General features: G+C 39.7%; 3 protein-coding genes and 4 pseudogenes across 4 annotated transcripts; 2 read left to right on the forward strand and 5 right to left on the reverse strand.

The window, feature by feature from the left end:
• Positions 1–3,582: 3,582 nt before the first annotated feature.
• Positions 3,583–7,831, reverse strand: LOC149109413 (uncharacterized; annotated as a pseudogene).
• LOC149109414 (uncharacterized) lies at positions 7,662–18,079 on the reverse strand. Its single transcript, XM_089294627.1, has 3 exons — positions 18,069–18,079; positions 17,149–17,387; positions 7,662–8,034 (listed from the first exon to the last, which is right to left on the reverse strand). Exons 1-3 carry the CDS (start codon positions 18,077–18,079, stop codon positions 7,898–7,900), a joined length of 387 nt encoding a protein of 128 aa, XP_089150753.1. The 3' UTR covers positions 7,662–7,897.
• LOC149109415 (uncharacterized) lies at positions 9,096–10,864 on the reverse strand (annotated as a pseudogene). Its single transcript, XR_016208638.1, has 3 exons — positions 10,743–10,864; positions 10,434–10,575; positions 9,096–10,130 (listed from the first exon to the last, which is right to left on the reverse strand). The product of XR_016208638.1 is annotated as an uncharacterized LOC149109415 (transcript).
• LOC149109416 (uncharacterized) lies at positions 10,707–14,207 on the reverse strand. Its single transcript, XM_089293715.1, has 6 exons — positions 14,048–14,207; positions 12,951–13,961; positions 12,393–12,578; positions 12,088–12,246; positions 11,148–11,870; positions 10,707–10,825 (listed from the first exon to the last, which is right to left on the reverse strand). Exons 1-6 carry the CDS (start codon positions 14,205–14,207, stop codon positions 10,707–10,709), a joined length of 2,358 nt encoding a protein of 785 aa, XP_089149841.1.
• On the forward strand, positions 14,484–15,396 carry LOC149109417 (uncharacterized). The gene is made up of 2 exons (XM_089294419.1): positions 14,484–14,672; positions 14,849–15,396. Exons 1-2 carry the CDS (start codon positions 14,484–14,486, stop codon positions 15,179–15,181), a joined length of 522 nt encoding a protein of 173 aa, XP_089150545.1. The 3' UTR covers positions 15,182–15,396.
• LOC149109418 (uncharacterized) lies at positions 15,199–17,130 on the forward strand (annotated as a pseudogene).
• A 1,067-nt stretch (positions 18,080–19,146) lies between the features above and the next one.
• Positions 19,147–20,406, reverse strand: LOC149109419 (uncharacterized; annotated as a pseudogene).
• Positions 20,407–22,968: the final 2,562 nt, after the last annotated feature.

Raw genomic sequence — 22,968 nt, forward strand, 5'->3', positions numbered from 1 at the left:
ACAAATGCTTGTACTATTAATGAACAACACTCCTTTTGGATACCTTTCTGGTATGTAGGGAAGCATACAAGCAACGTTCTTGCATGTAAAGCTTTTCCCAGTATACCTTTCATGGTCATTTACCAATGCAATGGGTCACACATTCAGTTGTATAGCCAATATATCCCTATCCCTGATAACGCAATATGCGGCAAGATTATATAAACCCTTTTTGTAGGGCTGGTTCCCTTGCATTTTATAGGAAAGACCTGAAATTTTTATCATTTATTTCTACTGTAGTAATGTCTAGATTGATTGCCCTTTTGTTTCCAATCTCTGAAGAAATTGACCCGAAATCACTTGTTGGAACTTCTAGCAAATAGGGACCTTTTGTAATATTACGGGTTTTAAGACATGGGTAGCTTATAACATTCACCAAAAAGTCAGAAAACAGCCACTTCACTTCTTGTTTTCTTTGTCGGATTCACAAAAGACGTCTAAAACTTCCCTTAAAATATTGTGGATGCTGGTTGATTCAAAGTGGCTCAGTCACTTTTTGAAACTGACGATACAAAAAACGGGCTTTTTCCAAATCCTGAGTCTTTTCGTGGACATGAAAAGTCATATGCGTACATCACAAAATTTTCTGGGCCACAATATCTTGAATTCAAATTACTGTGGTAATTAAAAGAATCATGTGACATATAAATGATAAGGTGTGGCTGCTTCCAGGTAACTTTACCAGAAGAGTTTCAAACCCAAAACGACGTTTATTCACAGGTAGCAAGTACTGCTTGACGTACAATTTGCTTCCTTAACACTGAATTACACAGATGCACGATTTACCCAAGATAACAATCTGGATGACAAAAATGAAAAGAAATAAACTTAAATATTAACTCACAAGACTCACAACAGTTCGCAAAAGGTACAAAAACTGTTTCTCACTGTTTAGGTCTTCGGTAACACAGGATACGATCCGATGGAAAACAATTTTGTTTACATCTAAGCACCACACGATGTGAAAACACAAAATGGCGGAAAGCACGACTAGTGAGCGGTTACCTGGCACTTGAAGAATGTCCGCTGATACACAATCTGGCTGAACTGCAGCCACATAAGGTAATAGCTACAACTTCATACAAAAATCAATCTGAAAGCTTTTTTAAAAAAGTGTTTACCATCGTGTAGGGACCTTTTGTAACCTCCTTGCCATAATAAATCGTCTTAATCTCTTTGATTTTCAAGTTATTTGTTGAATGTTGGTGTGCAAGTGCTTCATTGTGAAAGGCTTCCACTGACAACATGTTGTGTGAAGGAAGTATCATTCATTTTGCTGCATATCGGCTTTTCATATGCTTAGGTTAATGTTTGCAACCCGAAGTTACAAAATTTAGCTAGCAAATGACTAGGAAAGCTGAAGAGCTTAAACTTTGGCGAGAAAGGTCCACATTAAATTTCTAGATCTGTAAGTAAGATTCCGTGCTATCCGTTTTGTAATTGATTATGACAATAATGATTTGAAGGTACGCCTGTGTACTTGTGTAAAAATGAAGCGTATAAAGTAATTTGATGTGCACTTTTTTGCTTCTGATTTATTTTTAAGTTCTATCAACCTTTTTAAGTCGCAGTCCCGCTAAAAGCGGTCCACTCGACTTCGGGACCAAAGATAGTTTTCCTTCATTTTATGTCAGTTAAAAGGGTTTGGTACATATATTAAAAAAAAAAAACAATTAATTACCTTCCAATTCCTTATTTTTGCTTTGCTATGAGCCAAAATTGAATTTTGGCCGAACTGAGGTTGCCCACCGTGAATAGCAAGGTAAAATTCACCGATTTTGTAAAACATGCTACGTCCCCTAAGGGACATTCATTACTATGACTGGTGAAATATGGAAACTTTTCGGAAAATTCTAAACTTACTAGCAAGGCTGGAAGACACCCTACTCTGAGGCCTTTGATCACATACTAAAATTTAGCCAAATTTGAGAGAGAAAATCTCAAAAGTTGGGTCTAAATGAAGGCTAAAAAGCACATCACAGTAAATTTCTCACCTTAATAAACCATTCTATAAGTTCAAACTAGTGGATATCTCCTTGCATTGCACACGAGATCAGATTAAAATCTGCCACAGTCAGTGTTTTTACATAACTATCGCTCGTGACAAAACGTATTTGGATAACCCTTGCACTCAGTGAAAATACCTCTTCTGCCGTTCAGGTTCGTTTCTTGACCTTCTGGGTAGTGGTAAATAGCTTCCTTTAATACTTGTATACATTGTAGGTCCAGGTTTGAGGTAAAGATGTAGTTGAAGTTGATCAATTCTCAAGACTTGCGAGAATCCAAAAGTAAATAATGGCGGTTGCACAATTCAGTGGTTGCCGAATTCCCAATAAATCATGCTGCAGAAGTATCACTGGGAAAACTTGAAGAAAGTCAAAAGTGCCTGTTTACCATTGAGTGGCAAATGAGTCCCGTACTACTGGGAGCTGCAAAAAGGAAAATGTTTTAAAGGTAAGCTTAATTAAGCTTAATTTCAAAAAATACCTAGCCCTGATCGGTTGATCACTGAGAATGCGAACGACACGCTCAAATGGAACTGCGTTTTCGGATGAATGGGCCTTACCTGACTTTCGTTTTCTACTCGATGTTTCAGTGTCATTCCGATATCATCCTTAAAGTTTGTGAGTAAACTGTGATCGATCTGCTCAAAGTTTGACTTTTTTGAACATTGCTTTCGTGACAATGTCACATGCAAACACAGGGACCCCATGTTCGCAAATCGTGTTAGACTGTATCGGGTATCATAAAACTTGAGATCGTAACAATGTTGCGAGTAAAATCTAAATTTTAAGTTCAGGTTCGTTTGTTGACCCTCTGAGTAGTGACAAATAGCAGAGGCTGGGAGCAAATTGAGAAAAAACGATCCCTGCCCCACGCAGGCCGATCAATAAATAGATTTGGCATATTGAAATTGAAAAAGCTACCCATTGGTTTAATCTTTTGGACTGGTGTAATCTTATCAGTACGACCGAATGACGACAATTATTGCACCTTTTCAATTTTTATCTACTTTCACAGAAGATATGAGGTAGAGGAAGCAGATTTGGACCTGAAGTTCAGTTTGTTCTTTCCCATTATCAACCGTTTGTTTTTCATAAAAACACAATGGTCGACCCATTTTAACAAAATGAAGAAAATCAAAAGTTAGGGCGGCCAAGAAACCTTCCAAAAAAAACGTCCATGTCAAAGCTCGTGCAGATGCTGAGAGGACGATTTCTCACTTTGTGCTTATAGAATTAGTACCCTTTCCTTTTATCTGACGAACCAGAACTATTGGCCATGAAACTAGTTTGTCTTTGATTTCTCCGGCTCACGAAACATATTTAAGCAATAGAGCACTTTTTCCATGCTTACATAGCCTCATCTAAACACGAGGAGGGTTTGGAGAATTTGAGACAGTTAGGCAAACCCGAGACGTATTCTCACGGTGCCATAATAGCCGAGAGAAAAATACATTTTTGATAACACTTCTGGATATACCTTGTATTACAATTTCTTCTCCTCACAAGCATTAACATAGCTGAATTGAAAGTTATGTTAAAACAGACTTACATTCACTAAACAGGACTGTTTTCCCTAGCAGCAATGAAACTGAAAGATGCAATTGAATCCTTCCACCTTTAGTGCAGCACAACAACACTGGCCGTACAGTTTTTTACAAGAAAGGGCTTGGTGTCAGTTAAGCTGTGTCTTGTCAAAGTGACGAGCCACTGAATCTATTTATGGCACGAACATTCTTTGACCATGTCCTTCAGCTTGTCCATTAAAGACGACTTTCGTTCTCTGGCTTGATACGGAATTTCAAAATGGTCGCACAAAGCCTTTAGCATCGTGACATTGAATCTCGATAGCGTGTTGTGCCTGGCATGCTTGCAGCTGTCATGACCATCGTAAGTGATAGGATGGATCAATCCCACTTGGCTCACAATATCTTCCACTGCATTCTGTCTAGCCGTCTCATCAAGGTAACCGATTTTGTCTTCGATGAGACTTTTATCATCGTCTTCTTCCTACACTTGGTCAACTGACGTTTTCCTTTGTTTCATTGAAGCTAGTCTTGAAAAAAACCCTTGCACTTGCGTCTTTGTCAACCATTCGCTTCTGTTAAACTTTCTTGTTCCTTCGATGTCCCTGGCTGTTCTCATGTCAGCTGCTACTTGGGTTGGATCAGCCTTCCGACCAGTCTTCTCACCATCGTCAAATCTCATTGTCAGATAGACCTTTACATTTTCCGTGAACCTCGTTCCTGCCCGTCTTGGTTTCTGAGGGGCCCAGCCCATATTATGACATTTGTCCCTGCCTTCACTTGTCACTTCCTCTACTGTGGACTTTACTCTTGATTCTAGAGTTAGTGAAGAGAACTTTGATACCCAGCCACATCTAATTCCATCATAGAAGCTCTCTGATGCTGCTTCTTTGCTATGGGGGCTGAGATGAATATGGTCTTGAAGTTCCTCTAAAGAAGAGAATTCCAAGCTACATCCTTGCTCTTGGCATTGGAATACTAGGTCGTTATTGGAACTATCAGTATCGACGCGAGACAGCTTTATTGCCCTAGGTGCCGTAGCAAAAAAGCCATAGTATCAACTTCTTTCAACTGCAGAGGCCCTTGCCTTTGTATGGTAAGCTCCGACCGTGGAATAAGTCTACCAGCACCAACGTTATATACCTTTCGGACACAAAGTCCTTCCTCTTCGTAGCAAAAATTGTGGAAAGCACTAAAATTGTTGATACAGTTGACTTTAACTTCCTCGCCACCGCGATCAAGCTCGCAAACAGCGGCCAATGCTCCTTTCACTTGCCTTTCCTTTTACGCCTCGTGCATGCCAGAGGCTGTCATAATGTCATGTCCTTCATTGCAATATCTCCGCATTGCTCCTTTCATCGGACTAATGATGCGATTGCAAACATCCTTGCCAGATTGAGCTTCCGAGAAGTCATAGCTGATCAAGATGAAAAAAGAATATCTAAATTTATTATATGGTGAGAAAACTACTTATTTCACAGTGATTGGTTGAGAGCAACCAAATTTATCGTGAATTTTACTTTGCACTGCATACGTGCAAATTAAGCAAATTTATCATGAATTTTACTTTGCACTGCAGTACGTGTAATTAATGCGCACACCTTCGTAATTTTCTCAGTCATATAATAAATGCGCCATTAAGGATTTACACTGCTCGAGATATTTGAAAATTCTTTCAAATTCTTTCGATTTGGAGAGAAGTTTCAAATATTACTCGTCGTGTAAATCCTTAATTGCACTCGCATTCATACAAGTACCTACACTAATAACTGCTAAGCTACTGCTACTGCTACAGCTACTGCTACTGCTGCTGCTACTGTTAGTGTTACTGCTACTACTATTATTACTTCTACTGCTACCGCAACTGCTACTGCTCTACTGCTACTACTACTACTGCTCTTCTGCTACTAATATTGCTGCTACTGCTGCTGCTACTGCTATTACTACTATTACTTCTACTGCTACTACTGTTACTGCTACTGCTACTCAGTGCTATTACTGCCGCTGCTACTGCTACCCGTTACCTCATAACTTTGATTCCAACTCGAACACAGACATCGAAGGCAGCTGCTATTAGATTGTTGTTATGGTAACAACCTGCGCTGTCCGATCGCAAGAAGATCTGGTTTACGTGAGGCTTGTTCCCTTTGATAATGTTAAGAAGGTGTTCCAGTATTGCACACACTGTGTACCAGTCTTGGGAACAGCTGTCAAAAAGATGAACATAAGTCGCAATTTCCAGGCCGTTGTCTGTAGCATTCCTTGTAATGACACAACTAAACATGCCAATTTATTCCCCTCTTCCTGAACCACTCAGACTGTTTCTCTCAATATTTGAGTTGTAAAAACTTCATGGCCCAGTCCATGACAACAAGAGCAGAATTACACTGGAGGGAGTTTAGAACACTTTGTTTAGCTCTCTCTTGGTTCTCAGCTCTGATAATGTGGGACTTCCATTGAAATATCATCTCCTGGGCTTGCTTATGGTCATGCCTGAGGTCTTCTTTCTGATCCACGCGGTACAGACTAACTGAAGGTGACTCAATTTCATCTGCGATAGCCTGAATGTAGATTTCAAGGTCTCGCAATCATCGCAGCGAACGTGATGCTCGTGCAAACAGGTTCCTTGAAACTCGGGGTTCTGGGGATCACTTAAAGCAAAGCATGTGCAGTGGTCAGGACAAGAGCTCCCATCTTCCTGACAATGCACTCTGTACTCTGTCTTAAGGTAGCGCTTTCCATCCTTGAGATTGTCTCAAATTTCTTCACACCACTTAACACTTGCACCGCTGTCTTTCAGTTGATCCACTATCTTGTTCATTGTGTCAAATCCTTCAGCTCCAGCTGCAGCGATATTGTCAAGTCCCTGGAGGGGCTTTCTTTGGGAGGCTTTTCTGACTGGCAAAATTCTGTACAACGTTGACCTTCCAAGAGGGTCAACTCCCTCTTCGCTACAATGTTTGAAATACTGTTCAATCATTGTTGACCTTCCAACAATTCTGACGACATTGGGCATAACAAGCCACTCTCCACAGTCAAGTTTTATTGTCCTCGTTCCGTAGGCAACATCTTGGTAGAAATATGGCTGGTCTACAAAAGATAGAAAGTGATCAAGCTTCACTAAGTCTATTCGGACTCTATGGCTCGGTAGTTTCTCAACGTTGAACCCCACTCCCACATTCTTGGCATGCGCCCTTGCTTTCTTAATTTGTCGGTTGCTCAGTTTTTCAGAAGGTTCGTGCATTTTCTTTAAGAATCTGACTGAATAACGAGAAGCATAAAGGCTAAGAATCTGGGTTTTTAGATTTTTTGATGGTGCATTCTTGTACATGACTATTAGTGCCTGTAAATCATCCGGGCACACGTTTCCTGACGCTGACTGCTGAAATGCTTGCCGCAACTTTTCACTATCTCTTGGGGCGATAACGCTACACATGGCACGACATGCTTTGTGTACTTGATCCAGACATAAAGCTCTTTCATTTGCCATGGCCAAGTCCCACTCAGACACAAGCCTGAAAGTAAGTGGCTCCACCGTCGTATCTGTGAGCAATGCAATGCTAGACATCGCCTCATTGTAGACCTGTAGTGCATTGTGATCTTTCTCAGCTGAAGAATCATCATCTGACGAGCTCCCAGATTCCCTTTCACGCCATTGTCCAGGAGTCCAAAGAGGATCTTTACTATGGCTTTCTAATTCTGGAGATGCAAAGCAACTTTCAATCGCGGCACTTGTCTCTTCTTTGGTTTTCCTGTAACAACAGCAAAAAAAAATGTGTTTTTTGATTGTGGGCATCCATGCTTCAGGAATTTCAATTCCACTTATTCACATAAGACTTCACCCTAATAACATCAACAGGGATAGTGGAATTGAAATTCCTGAAGCATGGATGCCCACGATCAAAAAACACAACAGGAAAACAGTACAACAGCAGACCACTGAGGGAACAGCTACTCGCCGGAAATATGGGACAATAGGAGGATCGAAATGCCCCAATTACAGCCGACCTTTGTGATATAAATGATACCGTGCAATCAGTCGACCTTATAGCCTGAAGAAGACTAGCAGTAAGCAGTCAAATCGTCGCGATCTACATCTAAAGTGACAACATCGTGAGACAAATGATAATACACTTTATTATTGCAACAATGAATAACAACAACCTTTTCCTCGATACCGTGAACATGTTCCCCAGTTATACCAGCTAACTGCCAATAAGGAAAGCTTGACTCATTCCGCAAATTGCTTGACTCATTCCTCATTCCATTCCGAAAAGGAATCTAAGGGGCCCAATCGTTTCTCGTCAGATTTTACCATTAGCAACATTTTTAGTACCTTGTCAACTCTGTTACAACACCATGATATTCATCTTCCACATGTCCACTTTCTTTCCTCGGTGTCCTCAGCCAAAGCCATTCACTGTTCAATTTGCTACTGTGCAGCTTTCTACAGCTGTTACAGATGGCTAAATATTCATGTAGAAAAGTGATTGTTCTCTACTGTACATACACCATTAGGAAATGTGAATAAACAAAGTACGAGATAAACTTAATATATTTCTGACTTTTCAATTTGCTCCAGTTTATATTATCGCAGGCCAGAAATGTACCCTGAACTTGGAATTTATTACTTTTTGACAGGGACTTGCGCCCACTCCACCTTGGAGACCCAGCATTTATTTGGGACTTGGCGTTTAACCAAGAAAGTATGGTATATGAACTCGCAAGAGGAGAGGGACTGGAAAAAGTAACTGATACAGAGCTTTTCTCTCGTTGCGCTTTCCTAACGTCAAACGTAACCTAACCCTGCCTTAAATCGTCTTTGCCAGGGATACCATTTTCCCCCTCTCTTCACCCTTCTCCACCCTTTCCACACAAAGAACATTTTTGCACGGGCAGCCTGATCGCGTGCCATCGCTTTCGGAATGATGCCAATGTTTAGTCACGAAACACATTGTTTAATATAAAAAAGCTGTACTCTTGTTAAGGCGAGCATCTCAAAGATACATTATTCGCGGTTGCTCTGAGAGTTGTTCTTTTTATTTCTTTCTTAACACCAGGGCTTTGGTTTTGCGAAATTGCAGTCGTGGGTCAAGGTAAAATTCCTTGGCTGCTTGATTTAATTTGATTACATTTGATAACTTTTTAAGCGACCAAGAAATATTACAGTTGAACTTGCGATCAGGTGTTGTTTCTGTTTTGTTTTGTTTTGTTCTTTTTTTCGTGGCAGCATAGAATACCCTCTAATAATCTTATGGTTGTGCTAGTTTTATAATAAACTAAAGCTTCTTCCAGAATTAAACTGATACTCAGGGACCGTTCATTTTTTAAGGGATAGGGGGGGGCTGGTGGGATTTGGGGGAGTGTCAGTGGGAAATTGAATGACCCCCCCAGCTTGCCAATTTTTTTGCATGACCCCCTCTCAAGAGGAATTTTTTGGGGGATGACCCCCCCCCAACCTGGCCACCTCGAAAAAAGTTATCTGGTATTTTATAGATTAATACGTGCAAATGCCACTACACGTATCTTGATGTCATATTAACTGTTACATTTCACTTGACAAGTGAATATTTACAAATCTATAAAGAAAGCTGTTTTGCTCATCTAAATTTCTCAAAAGAATGAAGAGTCAATTTCAGATTTTCTAGTTATTGCTCGTCCTGAGCATGTTGTAACTGGCCGCTCGTCTGCATCTTCCTCGTCTGCAGCAATGAATGCCAGGATGACATCATTGGAGTCATCTTCCTCAGGGTCAGTGTGATCACTCTCGTACTCTTCATTCATACGATCACTTGCTTCACTGCTATCACCCCTGTTGTCATTTTGTTCTCTCACACCAGTTTGACCAGTTCTGAGAGGATTCCCCATCGGATGCAAACATGAATGTCTTACAATGGCCTTCACTTTTTCATCCTTGCTGCTCTTGAAATGCTGCTTCAGTCCATGGTGCTTTAGATATTTATCTAATTCTGGCACACGGAGCTTTCTCAGCTTGGCTGCATCCTCACATAGATCAGCCCAAGGATAATCCTCATATGACTTTTCATCTCTCTACTTTCCCTTGCCTTTTCCTCCATTCTCTTTTTCCTTTTAAACTCCATCACTTCAAGATGGTGAAGATGATCGACAACAAACTTTGCCTTGACAATGAACTTGTCCGCAAATGCAGCAACGTTCTCAGGGTCAGTTAAAACCACTGTACCACTGGCATGCTGTTTCTTTAACTGCACTCTTGGTTGCCAATCATCTACCTCACGCCCTTCATTTGAAGTCTGCTGGTAAGGAAGGTAGTGGTACTCCGGAAGGCAAGAATGGTCAGGATATGGTTTAGGACATCTTCCCATGGGTGGTCCAGCCCATTCAGAACAAAAAGAACAAACTCGACCTACCTCTCCTTGACATGAAAACTTCAGAAACTCCCTGTAGTTCTCACCCTCTTCATAATGTTCACTCATGAACCGCTCTATCTTGTGGAAGTAACTATGGCCTGGAACACAGTCTTTCCTCGTTCCTGCATTGTGGTACTGTACCAAGTAAGATGTGTTTTGAAAGAACTGGAAATCTATGGATATCAAAGAACAGAGCCATTTTACCATAGCAAATTTAATACAGTTTAAAAGTTAAGCATAGACTTACTATTAAAGTATATTCAATCAACACATCTATCGATATTCTGGTAATGTTTTCATTATAATACCATGCAGTACATTTAATAAGCACACATCATATTAAACAAACAGTTTTGAATTTTTCAAATGTTGCAAATTAATTATTACAAAACATATTAAAATCAAATAACTTTAGCATCTGTGGCATGTCCAAATGATTTCAATTTTCAATATGCACATTTTGTTTGCTTGGTTACCTGGTCTGGGTGTCACATGGGCTGACATGTATCCATGTGGCCCTGGTGCTTCATCAATGCGATCACACACTTCTTGACAGCAGTGCCAAACATTCTGTTCGACAGCCTGTTCCTCACGGCTATGTAACTCTTCAGTTGAAATCTACAGGTGTTTACAGAGAATTACATGTACATGTACCATCAGTTAAAAATTTATTTAAAAATCTATTTAAAAACTCATACTTTTTCATATTATAAAATTTCAATATTTCAGTGGCCTCAAAGAAGCAATATTCATTTATAGTTAAAGAATTCACAACTGAAAAGTACCTTTTCAAGATCATCCTGATTGACTCCTTCAAATGGATCAAAATGTTTAAAGGGAAGGGACACACCATCTGCAAGAGCATCACCTGTCAATGTTAAAAGAATTTAAAGACATTAAAGTAAGTTGGGTGATGATAAAATGGATGAGTACAATTTATACAGCAATTCTTACTGTTGACAATATAACTACCAATAACATGGAAACAATAAAATTGAGACATATTTTTCTTTATGAAGGGAAATAAATGTATCCACCAATAGTTGTAAATGTCGTGTAAGGCACTGCAATAGTCACAGCACATTTTTAAGTCATACACTGTACACCGTACTAAGTTGTAATTTGAAAAAAGAAAAATATATTTACTACTCTGTTCACACCTATAAATAATGGTCATTTAATGCATGTACCTATGCAAACATTGGTCCTCTCAGCTGGGCAGGGATCATTGACAGCATAGTGAACTCTCATCTGCCAGTCCACATCATAAAGTCTAGCTATTTCAGCATCTCTAAATTTTACTTCATAGTTAGTGACTGACACTCCAGGACCTTTATCAGTGTGCAGCAAAACACGTGGGCAGACACTAACTGGCAATCCTCTTGTTTTCATCTCATGGATTAACCACTTGCACTTTTCAATGGCATGTTTATACTTCTGCCATAATGCTTCTTTGGTAGTTGTCAAACTCAACAAACTTGATTTAAGTATTTCAAATTCTGACTTTAAAGCATCAATACAATCGGCAATTTCATTCCCAGTGGCAATTTGCTCTGGATTTAATTTACTTTTGAACTGATTCCAGTTTACAGTTGCTGTAACGATTCCTGATACTGCATGTTCTACTCGCGATTGTTCATAAGCACGGAACTGGCAATCATTGTGTTGTGTTACACAGCTCACATCTCCTTTTTCAGTGCTGTCACTGAAATAGACCAGATGATCCCGCACCATCGCTGTGAATTTACGCAGTAAAGGATCAAATGGAGAGCCCTCAATTTCATACAAATGTGGGTGTTCCCAATGCAAAAACACTTTTTCTGAGGCCCAGACACTCCCACTACTTCCAACATAGTGTTTCAGGTGGACAGTCACCACTGAATGGTCATCTTTAAGAATCATTCTCTCCTTGCCTATATAGAGTAAGAAAAACAACATAGATGTAAGCATTCCAGAAAGAATTCCAGTGTTCATGCTTTGCTGACTTGATCTGTAAAAGTTCTTAAAAAAGACAATTCAAATTACTCTTTTGCTACAGCCTCTTGTATTCACTACAAAGTGCTGATTTACATGTATGAAGCACTCCTAAAGTTCCTTGTAATAAAATATTAAAGTAATTATGCAACTTACCATCCACTTCTTTCACTTGATGGGACATGAACCGGTATGCTGAGGGTGTCACATACAAACGAGCATCACAAAAGTCATGGCTGGGAAGAGCTCTAGTACTCAAACCACTTTCTTCTGTAGGCTGAAACAAGGACTGGTGCTTGGTTCCATCCATCCCAACTTAGTATAGAGAAAAATGAAATAGAGCATATATTAAACCAAAAATGTGCTAATTAAAAACAGGTCAAATTCATCTTCATATTTAGCAAGCTCCAGGGACTCTGACAGCCAAAGAAATATTGAACCTAAAACATAAACAATATTACCTGATGTTTCTGGACGGATGTAAGCTTTGTCATCGGCACTAATATTGACAGCATATTTGTGGTGTTCTTCAGGGTCTCCAAAGAGGTGGTGCTTTGCAAGATCTACTAGTTTCCGCTGATGGTGGGTCAACAGGTTCTCTGATTCCTCTGTCTTTGGAGGCTTCTTGGAACAAAACAGTCCCCTTCCTACATGTACATGTAAAGATTGAAGTGATACTTAAATTTCCTCCAATTTATAAGGACAATATTTCACCACTCAAAAGTAAAGTTCATAATCATTATCTTTATATATGTGTGTATTTATATTATCACCTATGTACCAAAATAGAAAACAGCAGGCCTTGAAATAAATGTCTGTATAAAACTCTAAAAGAAGACAAAAAATGATCTGTACTTCAGAACCATCATTCAACAAGGTTTATTCTGCAAATGGGATTTGAATATTTTGTCAATATAAATTTTGTCACACAGCATGCTGTAATTTATTATGCTATTTGACATTTTAACTTGTTATTTTTATGTAGTTGATGAAGACAATACAAAATAATACCAAATTACCTATGTGCTTGTTAGCTTGCAGTGATCTCATCCTCTTTGGCTTTGCACGGTTGTACACTGTTGTTGCAGACTTGATCATTTGTTTTCCACGCTCCAGAAGGTTATAGTTTGCAATGTTTAGCAAGTCGTCTCTCTTCACTCGCTTATGGTAGTACAGTACCATGTCATGTCTTCTTCCATGCACTGTTGTCTTCTGTTCAATAGCTTTTGCTATTAGCTCCTCGTCAATATCATCAAGCTTTCTCTTTGCCCTAGCACCAGCTTTTCTGTTTCTCAGTCTGTTTTCATTTACTAGATTTTGTGCCCTTCTTCGAGCAGCTGCATTGAACTTTTGTTCAGAATACTTGTCTTTGCATTCAAGGATGTCTTGTAGACTTTCAAGGTTTTCACTGCATACTGTCACCTTTTCTTCCATTGTTTTAATGTGCCTACTGTCAGCACGAATGTCACGTAACTTCTCAATTGAAGAGTTTAATTCTGCCATTTCATTCTCTCGCTTTGTTATTCTCTCTTTCAACGCCAAGACGGTCATATCTTTTCCAGCACTTACTGCATTTTCCACCTCCTCTGATACTGCAAGCACTCTTTCCAAATTTTTAATAGCAGCATCGGGTTTCAGGCCTAAACCGTAGAGCTCAGAGCGTGAAGAAGTAGCAGCAAAAATGGCGCGCAAAACTGATTTATCATACTCTGTTTCCATCGAGTCCAAGATAGCATGCAACGATCCTGCGTCCAAATCGAACCTGTTGCTTGATTTGCTGTCATTACTTTTCCCACAAAAAACATCTATCAACCTTACAATGTTCCACCTTTCTGGGTTAAGGACAATGTAGCTGCTATTATTCCACGTAAATAAAGTCACAGGTAGTCCAATTTCCGCAGAGAGTAGTTCATATCTGAAGTTGCTTCGGTCTGGAACGGGCAATTCCGGTTCAAATGCGCCGCAAAACAGGTCATATGCTTCTTGAAAATGCAAGATTCCTTTAAATTTTCCGGAACTTGAATCGTCAACTGTTGTAAGCTCATCAAGCACATGGATCAGTCCAACCACTTTTCGATCCTTTCGAACGAGCGAATTTTTTTATCCCCTGCAATACCAGCAAGGCGGTTGGCGACCTCGAAAACATCGAGTGGTTGCAAAGAGATCCTTACATTTTCTCTAATTTGACTGCACTTTCGAATCTCTGATCGTCTGTGTGTCCATGATCTCCCTTTTTCAACTTGGAAATCATCGGAACCCTCGTGTTTATCCACCATTTTGGATTTCCAACAGGGATAGGTACTTCATGTATGGGGACACAAAATGTCCTGCACCTATTCTGCTGGACAATGGGAACGCAGCCTTGGGGACAGGAACAATAGATGGAACAATAGACAAAGAGATCTGTTTGTTTCTTTTATATTTAAAAATAGAAATATACCATGACACTTCCGGTTTGACCTTTTCGGAACTTTTGTGGCAGTCTGAACTCACTTGGTAAAAAGGTAACCTCAGCCTTGGACAGGACACTGAAAGATCAAAGTATCACGAGAATGGATTGGAGGTATTTCATTTTGTTTGAATTTGATATTCTATTGTTTTGTACTTTAATATCCGTAGCTAATAAGGAATTTTCGATTCACAGAATCTGTGATCAGTGTGAAAAGGAGCAGTCCACCTTTTACTGCGGCAAGTGCCAGCTGAAGTATTGTGAATCCTGCAATGGGGTGTTCCACTCAAAGGTAATTCTGTTTTTGTCGTTGTTGGTTTACAGCCTATACGTTGCAGACACGTTTGATCAATGATAGCCGTCTCCTGAATACGTTTTAGCCTGGCATTTCTTTCACGTAGAACATTTTTCCGCCAGTCAGTATCGTGTCACTTCACCAATTTGTTGTTTTCTTCTGAATATTCACAGGGAGCATTGAAGGAGCATAAAGTTCAAGCACTCCAGTCGTGCACGTGCCAGTCTTGTAGTAACGCAATCTCCATTCTACTCTGTGACAGCTGTGACATGAGTAAGTACTCATCCTCACCGCCTGGGGGCACTGCCAGACACTTTACGTTAGTTGGCCCGGAATCCAAGGTCTTGCAGAAGTGTGCAATAAGAAATGCCGGAGAAGCTAAAAAATACTTTCATGATTCATTTGTTCATCAAAGACTTTTTATATATATCTTGCAAAAGCATTTGTCTGCTTTGATGTGTTCGTCGCACCCTGTTTATCACGGGTGTTATAAACTACGAGTATAAAAATGCTCACCACAAAAATGGATGTCTAAAAAGTTTTTGTTTTCTTTTTAGAATTCTGTGACCCTTGCTGGAGCAAATGGCATTCCAAAGGAACTTTCCAAAGCCATATAAAGAAACAATTCTTACTACAGCAAGCAACCATTGAAGCTGTACAAGACGGTACTGTAAGTTACATGTTACCTTATTGTTTATATATTCACGTGCTATGTGATTCCTACACTGATGTGCATGCCGCATGCATTTCATCAGAAGCTTTCATATATTTTCCTACTACTAAGTCTTTTAATATGGTATAATCCTAAAACACCACACCACGAGAGTCTCATGAGTTTTTGACACTATAAACGTTAATTACAACTGTTACCGTATTTTAAATGGCATCATAATTTGAATGCCTATTTTTCTTGCAGGTAATAAGCTCTTCATCCTCTGATGATACAGCCATCCCAAAGAGTCTTCAGAAAACAAGTCTCGGTTTCATTGCAAATCCAAAAGGCAAAAGATCACCGTATTACATGTCCATCATGAAAGAAGCTCTCTCAAAGATGCGAAAGGCTGGTGAAAGCGATGAATCCTTAAAAAAGCAATTTACTGCTGAACGATCAAGGCAATTCGATTTTTTGATGTCAGAAGAGGCCGCTTTTCAAGGGATAGACGCTTTCTCAGAGAGATCAGGAGAGTTGTTAAAACCTGACTACCAGTTAAAGCCTAGTGATGGACGAAAATTGAACTACGCTATAACAAAACAAAAAGAGGCCTTTGAGAAACTGAATGGTCTGTTAAAAAATCTGAAAGATCATCACTCCACGCTCTTCCAGGCCAATGGCATTACTCTGAAGCATGGCGAGAAATTCCACCACTATTTCAATGTGAAGCACATTGCTAGCGTTGAGGCGAGGCAGTTAAAGGTTTCACGGGAAATAGAAACCCTCGAAGAAAAGAAGACCTTTGAACGTACCTTCAAGGGCCTTCAAGGAAACTATGTATCAAGGAAAAGCAAATTGAAATAAAACCGCCGGAAATCAAAGAACAGAAAACGCAAACAGGTAGAAAACAACATTCGTCGCGTGTATCACATCTGCGTTGCAAATCCCCTTGACAAAGAGCGTCCAAATTGTCTTCTTTATCCCCCTTCCATGACAATCCCTGAAGCGTGCATAAACGTTGAAGCTGTGGCAACAATGCTGTTTAGACGGGATGCAAAATTAATCGCTTACCTACTGCAAACAAACTATTTTAGCAATGCGGCAGGAAGCAGGATACTCACCAATCTTGAGCCAGAAGTTAGGAACAGGGTGTACTGCATCCTGCATCCTGAAGATTGTCGCACGGATGATACAAGTGAACAGGAAGATGATGATGAAGAGGAGGACGTGAACGACAAAGAGGAAGAGGAGAATGTCGAGGAGGAAGAAGAGAATGCCGAGGAGGAAGAGGAAGGAGACACCTTATTTCAGTGAACTGTACTCCACTGATTTCTCCACTGCGTTGAATATGCTACGAGCAATGTTTTTAAGAGTTTTATTCAGAACTATATTAAGGCATTACAAAGTACCGTATAGCACGAAATTTTTGTGGTAGTTTTGTTTTGCAACTAAAAGTAAGAAAACGATCTCAGCAGTTTAATAGTCGCTAGAACAACATTTCACCGATCAAAAACCTGTTACTGTTGAAGCGCTGTTATTTGTAGTTAGTTTTATTGATATAAACGTTGCTAAGAATTTTTCTTCTTACTTTGAAACTGTTTCAGAATATTAAAGATGTTTATATTTCGTGAAAAATGCAGGAGAATGTCTCATCAATTTATGAAAACTTCATACCACTTTTTCATCGCTTTTTTTTCGCTTGACCCCCCCTTTTTCTTCATATTTTTTGGGGTGGCCCTCCCTTTGAAGCCATTTTTTTCGCGTGGCCCCCCCAAATCCCACCAACCCCCCCTATCCCTTAAAAAATGAACGGTCCCTCACGTGATCTGATTGGAATTTTAATCCCAAAAACATCAAAGACATCTTTAGCAAGCCGTACATTGAAAACATGGTCTCCTTTCACTCCTTCAAGTTTGCCCTTATGTTCAGGGTGCTGAAAAACACTTTTAGTGCAGTACCAGTATTTTCCCAGGCAGCCTTGATGCTTTGGGCACACGAACATCTCTCCAACCTTCTCCTCCCTTAAGCAAAAGTGACCTGCACGAGGCAAGATCAACTGACTGATATTTTAGCCCCGGGAAAAACCCCCTCATTCCAACTCTAACCTACAATCAGGTGTCTTCTCTTTAATTTTTCTTTATTTTTTTGAAAGGGAAAAATATGAATTTAAGGAACTTTGTGACAACCTACAAACCCATATACTTTCCCTTTAGTACAATATTCACCTATACCCGCTTAATCTAAGTTGTCAGGAAAAACGGGCATGGCAGAATACAAGACATCTAGTATCGAGCAGCTTGCTGAAAATAAACTATTTTCCCTCAATTTGCAAGTTGGAGCCGTAAATTATGGACGTCTAAAGAAAACGATTGAGCTAAGTTCTCGTTTATTTTGAACTTAAAATTTAGATTTTACTCGCAACATTTTTAGGATATCGAGTTTTACGATACCCGATACAGTCTAACATGATTTGCGAACATGGGGTCCCTGTGTTTGCGTGTGACATTGTCACAAAAGCAACATTCAAGAAAGTCAAATGTTGAGCGGATTGATCATAGTTAGTTTACTCACAAACTTTAAGGACGATAGCGGAATGGCACTGAAACATCGAGTAGAAAACGAAAGTCAGGTAAGGCCCATTTATCCGAAAACACAGTTCCATTCGAGCGTGTCGTTCGCATTCCCAGTGATCAACCGATCAGAGCTTGGTATTTTTTGAAATTAAGCTAAATTAAGCTTACCTTATAAACATTTTCCTTTTTGCAGCTCCCAGTAGTACGGGACTCAATTGCTGCTCAACGATAAATGGGAACTTTTGACTTTCTTCAAGTTCTCCCAGTGATACTTCTGCAGCATGATTTATTGGGAATTCGGCAACCGCCAAATTGTGCAACCGCTATTATTTACTTTTGGATTCTCGCAAGTCTTGAGAATTGATCTACTTCAACTACATCTTTACCTCAAACCTGGACCTACAATTTATACAAGTATTAAAGGAAGCTATTTACCACTACTCAGAAGGTCAACAAACGAACCTGAAAGGCGGAAGAAGTATTTTCACTGAGCGCAAGGGTTATGCAAATGAGTTTTGTCACGAGCGATAGTTATGTAAATACACTGACTGTGGCAGATTTTAATCTGATCTCGCGTGCGATGCAAGGAGATACCCACCGGTTTGAACTTATAGAACAGTTTATTAAGGTAAGAAATTTACTGAGATGTGCTTTTTAGCCTTCATTTAGACCCAACTTTTGAGATTTTCTCTCTCAAATTTGGCTAAATTTTAGTATGTGATCAAAGGCCTCAGAGTAGGGTGTCTTCCAGCCTTGCTAGTAAGTTTAGAATTTTCCGAAGAGTTTTCATATTTTGTTAGTCAAACTAATGAATGTTCCTTAGAATTCGTGTGAAAACGAAATTCCGTGAGCTGCATTATAAGGGACGTAGCATGCTTTACAAAATTGGTGAATTTCACCTGTCTGATCACGGTTGGCAACCTCACTTCAGCCAAAATTCAATTTTCGCTTGTAGCAAAGCAAAAATAAGGAATTGGAAAATAATTAATTGCTTTTTTATTTATATGTGCCAAACCCTTTTCACTGACATAAAATGAAGGAAAACTATTTTTGGTCACGAAGTCAAGTGGACCACTTAATTTTTTTTCACTGTGGTCATTTCTAGTTGGTGTGATTTTGCATTTATATACTTTCTGAGTGGTGGCAAATAATCTTCCCACCTGAAACAAAACCAAACAAATGGAAAACATAACAATGTAGGAGTTCTCTTGCAGTTAGTAGTGGTTTCGTGTGATAATCATCTGATTTAAGATCAAGCAAAGACATACAAATGTGCGTTGTTTGGCAAGTTGCACCATTGGTTCATTTCTGACAATTTAACCTTTTTTCGTATTTCAAACGATTAATTAATTGCTTTATGGTGAACTCACGTTACAACTCTTTGCCTTCCTCATCTTTGCTAAGCAAGTCCTTGACCACAATTTGTGAAATGACGCCTGATTTCACCATGCTGCCGCATACTTTAAGAAGGTATTTCCTGTGGTCATCAGTAAAGATATTCCTAGTCAAATAGCTTGAGTTTGATGGAAGCACCATCGATACACTGCTCTCTTCATTTGAAAAGTAGCAGGACATTTCGCCAGCTAAAGTGTCACTTTCTTCAGGCAATTCAGCTGAGGGTTGGTGGTCATCCATATCTGAATGTTGGTAGCTGGTCTTGTTGGCACTGCAAACCTTATCATACACCTGTCTGAGTTCCAGATGACAGTGTAGGATGGCCTTGAATCTTGTCCTTGACAACTGCCATGGTTGGTGATTTTGTTTCAATTTCTTTAGAAAAGACATCCTTTAAGGTGGTAATGTCTTCCTCATTCCACAACAAGCGCTCCTTAAGTACTCCATCGGCTGCATCCCTGTCAGCAGCTGTTGAAATGACGTCATCAGAACTCTTGGAAGTTGGCTCTTTTCATTTTATACCTTTGTCTGGTTCAGATGATTTCATAATATGAGAAAGGCAGTTTGCGGCTTGGAGACACGCTTTTTCATTTTCTTTTAGGCAGTAAAATTTCTGAGCGATGGTCTCTTTATGCGCCATGAGGTCGGCCAGATCTGATTTCATTTCTGTATGGCTCGTGTGCGCATTGGTGACTGCAGACTTGCAAAACAAAGTTGATGTAACATGCCCTTGCATTCCTCTTTTTCTCCATGCTGCATTGATAGCAGTGAAGACTTGGCCAGATTCTAACTTGCCACCATTACAAGACAAGAACATATGGGCTTTGTTACTGGCATACTCCTCATTGGAGGACTCTACAACATGGCGTCGCAGTTCATTTATGTACAATCCTAAATATGAGAACACAGAGGATGATAACACTACCCATGCCGGGCCATGAGTATCTGCCAGTATGTTCCTTGATGCTTATGACCATGTTATCCTCTACTTTCTTTCCTTCTCATATTCCTGCATCGTCATATTTGCCGAAACAACCGAACGGTGCATATTTGCAAAGGTGATTTCAAGGAGAATAAAATTTCTAACAATCGTGTACACGGACTGATAAACTTGTAAAGAATGTGTCTCACTGAGGTGTTCTAGATATGCAATAGCACTCCATGCTACCTCACTGCATTCATATTCGTTGATTTGCTCAGGGGTCACTAGATTGAAGATCATCATCTTCTCTAGATGCCTCCGTTTACTATCCTTTCTAAATGACATGGACCAAAGTCATGCTTTCTCTTGAATTTGGCAAAGAAGTACAGGATCAACATCCACACTTGCAGGTTTCTCTGCAATCACGTAAGTACACAAATGCCTTAAACTGAGAAGATATGCCCTCATAGTATCAGCTGTATACTTCTTTTCTGCTTGCTTCAAAAAAGTGTACCCAAGAAGGGTCTTGTTGAACAATGACTGAAACTGCTGTGAGGGGTCAATTGTCTTCAAAATACGGAGCAACTGCAAGCCATGTTGCTTGGATAGTTTCTTGTCTTTTCTACCACCACATGCAGACTGCAACCAGCTGCAAAAGGAGGACATCACACGTATCTCTTCTTCTACATTTGAAGAATAAGCTTCTTCTGCAGCTTCCGTTATGGCATACTCCTCATCAGCTGAGGGTCGTTCTGAAGGTTCTGCGTCATTCGTCACCTCTTCATTCACATTTAACTTGTTCTGACGGTTTCCAGTTTTAGCAGAACAAGCTCCCTTCAGAATCTTTTTGTAAAGTGGTGACCCTATGGAGATGTCCCCATGAACTTGGTATATATGACCTGATAAGCGCTTAACCACTGATTTGCACCTTGAATTGGACATGCTCAGTGATGGTGATAGTCAGTGTATTTCTTTTTGCCATGACTTGAATCCAACTTCTTAGGTTTCAGCTCAAAACTTTTTCTCACGCCACACCTTGATGTTGCCTTTCTTGCCATGTCTTTGCTCCAGTCATGAACCTCTCTTAAGTGTTGAGGGATGCCTATAACTTCTGCTTTACAATTTTTCAGTGGGCACCTGCAGGCCTTTCCCTCTGGACATTCTTTGCTGTCAAGCTTTTGCACATGTCTTCACCATTTTTTTTCTTACATTGGCTAATAAACTTAACAGATTCACGGTTATCTACATCTTCGTCATATTCTTTATCTTCACTTCTATGATCTGCCCAACCATCACTAAAAGAGTCTTTACTGTCTCCTGAAGTAGATGGAATTTCGTAATCTTCTTACTCCATTTTCATGACAATGTCATCCCGTTTATTACATGCTATTACCCAGGCATTCTGTGTTAATTTTATCTAGTTCACATCTCCGCTGTAATGTGAGAAAGAAGATGTAGAACTTGTTTGAGTTAGAGTGTAAAAAGTCAATGGAGCAAATGTTTGCTTGGTTTTGTTATCATTATCATCATCAACAACAACAACAACATCAGCAATGAAATTTATTCAGGAAGATAAAGCAAAGCTAAGTTCAAGGCGTGATTTTCTCAGCGGCTAATCTGAACTTTTTCAAGCATTAGAATGTCTGACTAAGAGGGACACCAGTCTGGAGCAGCATATCAAGGATATACAGGGCATACTAAGATCTTGTACGGTATGGAGAAAGTTTCTGGATTTGAAAGCCCAACTTATGGATTTCCCCATTTATCAGCAGAAGGTGTAGTACAATGTAAGCAACAAATCAAGGCCAGGAAATAATTATAAAGGTTTTGTTATGTGCGGCTGGAGTTTGATAAATAGTAAATAGCACTTTCAAAGTGCTTTAATGGTGGTCAGAGTGATGCCTAAAACGTTCAAGGCTCAGACCTTGCACTTAAGGTGTCTTGCATGTGCATTGTTCAAAACAAAAATTTACAGGCATGTGCATCAATTTTAACTAGCTATGTTAGTATGGTCATGTTTGAACAATGTACATACAAGAAAGGCATGTGAACTTTGTGCTTTTGCTTGAACTTGCCTACAGAACCTTACGCTTGTGTTCGCTTTTGGGCTCACTTGATGCCTTAACTTGATGCTTATTTGTCTTGAGCCCCAATGGCCGGATTCCTTTCAGTCTGGGGTCTTAGTAAAGACCTAACCTGTACTTGCATTGTTTATGTTCCTAGTGGATTATTCACTCGCATAAACATTATAGTCTAATCCATGCTCACTTCCTCATACCCTTAATATAGGGGTTCAACTATTGGTCGAGAAGGAAGAGCCCAGGAAAACTTCCATGTGCTTGCTTTCTCATTTTTTCCTGATCCGCAGAAAAAAAAAAGTAAAAAGAAACATGTAACAGCACTTTTGGAAAGGTGCGCGTGCAGATTACCAATTACACTAAGCAGCCATTTACTAAAGCAGGAACACAAGCAAACCTTAAGGTGATTTCCCCAGTAAAAGAACCCACATAGTTTTGCAATGAAACTTGGTATGCTGTTGTTACAGGACAAGGATATATTAAAAACGTAATAAAAAGAGGGGGTCACTGTGCTTTTTTCGCACCACAATGCTGACAAATACGGTTGTTTAGGTGACTTTTGGTAATCTCCACGTGCTGCAAATAATCTCTATTATTTTTCAATGCAGCATGTTATATCACACAGAGTTTGACTTTCTTTGACTCTATTCATCTACTTCCCAGGAAATATATC

This window comes from Orbicella faveolata, unplaced genomic scaffold (genome assembly GCF_042242905.1).
Source record: "Orbicella faveolata isolate gen_17 unplaced genomic scaffold, um_ofav_v1 contig_25, whole genome shotgun sequence".
In the NCBI taxonomy this organism is placed as follows: domain Eukaryota; kingdom Metazoa; phylum Cnidaria; class Anthozoa; order Scleractinia; family Merulinidae; genus Orbicella; species Orbicella faveolata.

Bases quoted from the DNA above. Each gene is read 5' to 3' on its own strand.
- LOC149109416 (XM_089293715.1), bottom strand. From the start codon at position 14,207: ATGGTGGATAAACACGAGGGTTCCGATGATTTCCAAGTTGAAAAAGGG. The intron at 12,247-12,392 runs GTAATATTGTTT...CTCTATACTAAG, and splicing joins CATCCGTCCAGAAACATCAG to TTGGGATGGATGGAACCAAG. The intron at 10,826-11,147 runs GTACATGCATTA...TAACATTGACAG, and splicing joins GAGGACCAATGTTTGCATAG to GTGATGCTCTTGCAGATGGT.
- LOC149109417 (XM_089294419.1), top strand. From the start codon at position 14,484: ATGGATTGGAGGTATTTCATTTTGTTTGAATTTGATATTCTATTGTTT. The intron at 14,673-14,848 runs GTAATTCTGTTT...GAATATTCACAG, and splicing joins ATGGGGTGTTCCACTCAAAG to GGAGCATTGAAGGAGCATAA.
- LOC149109414 (XM_089294627.1), bottom strand. The intron at 8,035-17,148 runs GTGAGGGACCGT...ATGAATATTTAG, and splicing joins TAAAATTCCAATCAGATCAC to CCATCTGTAACAGCTGTAGA.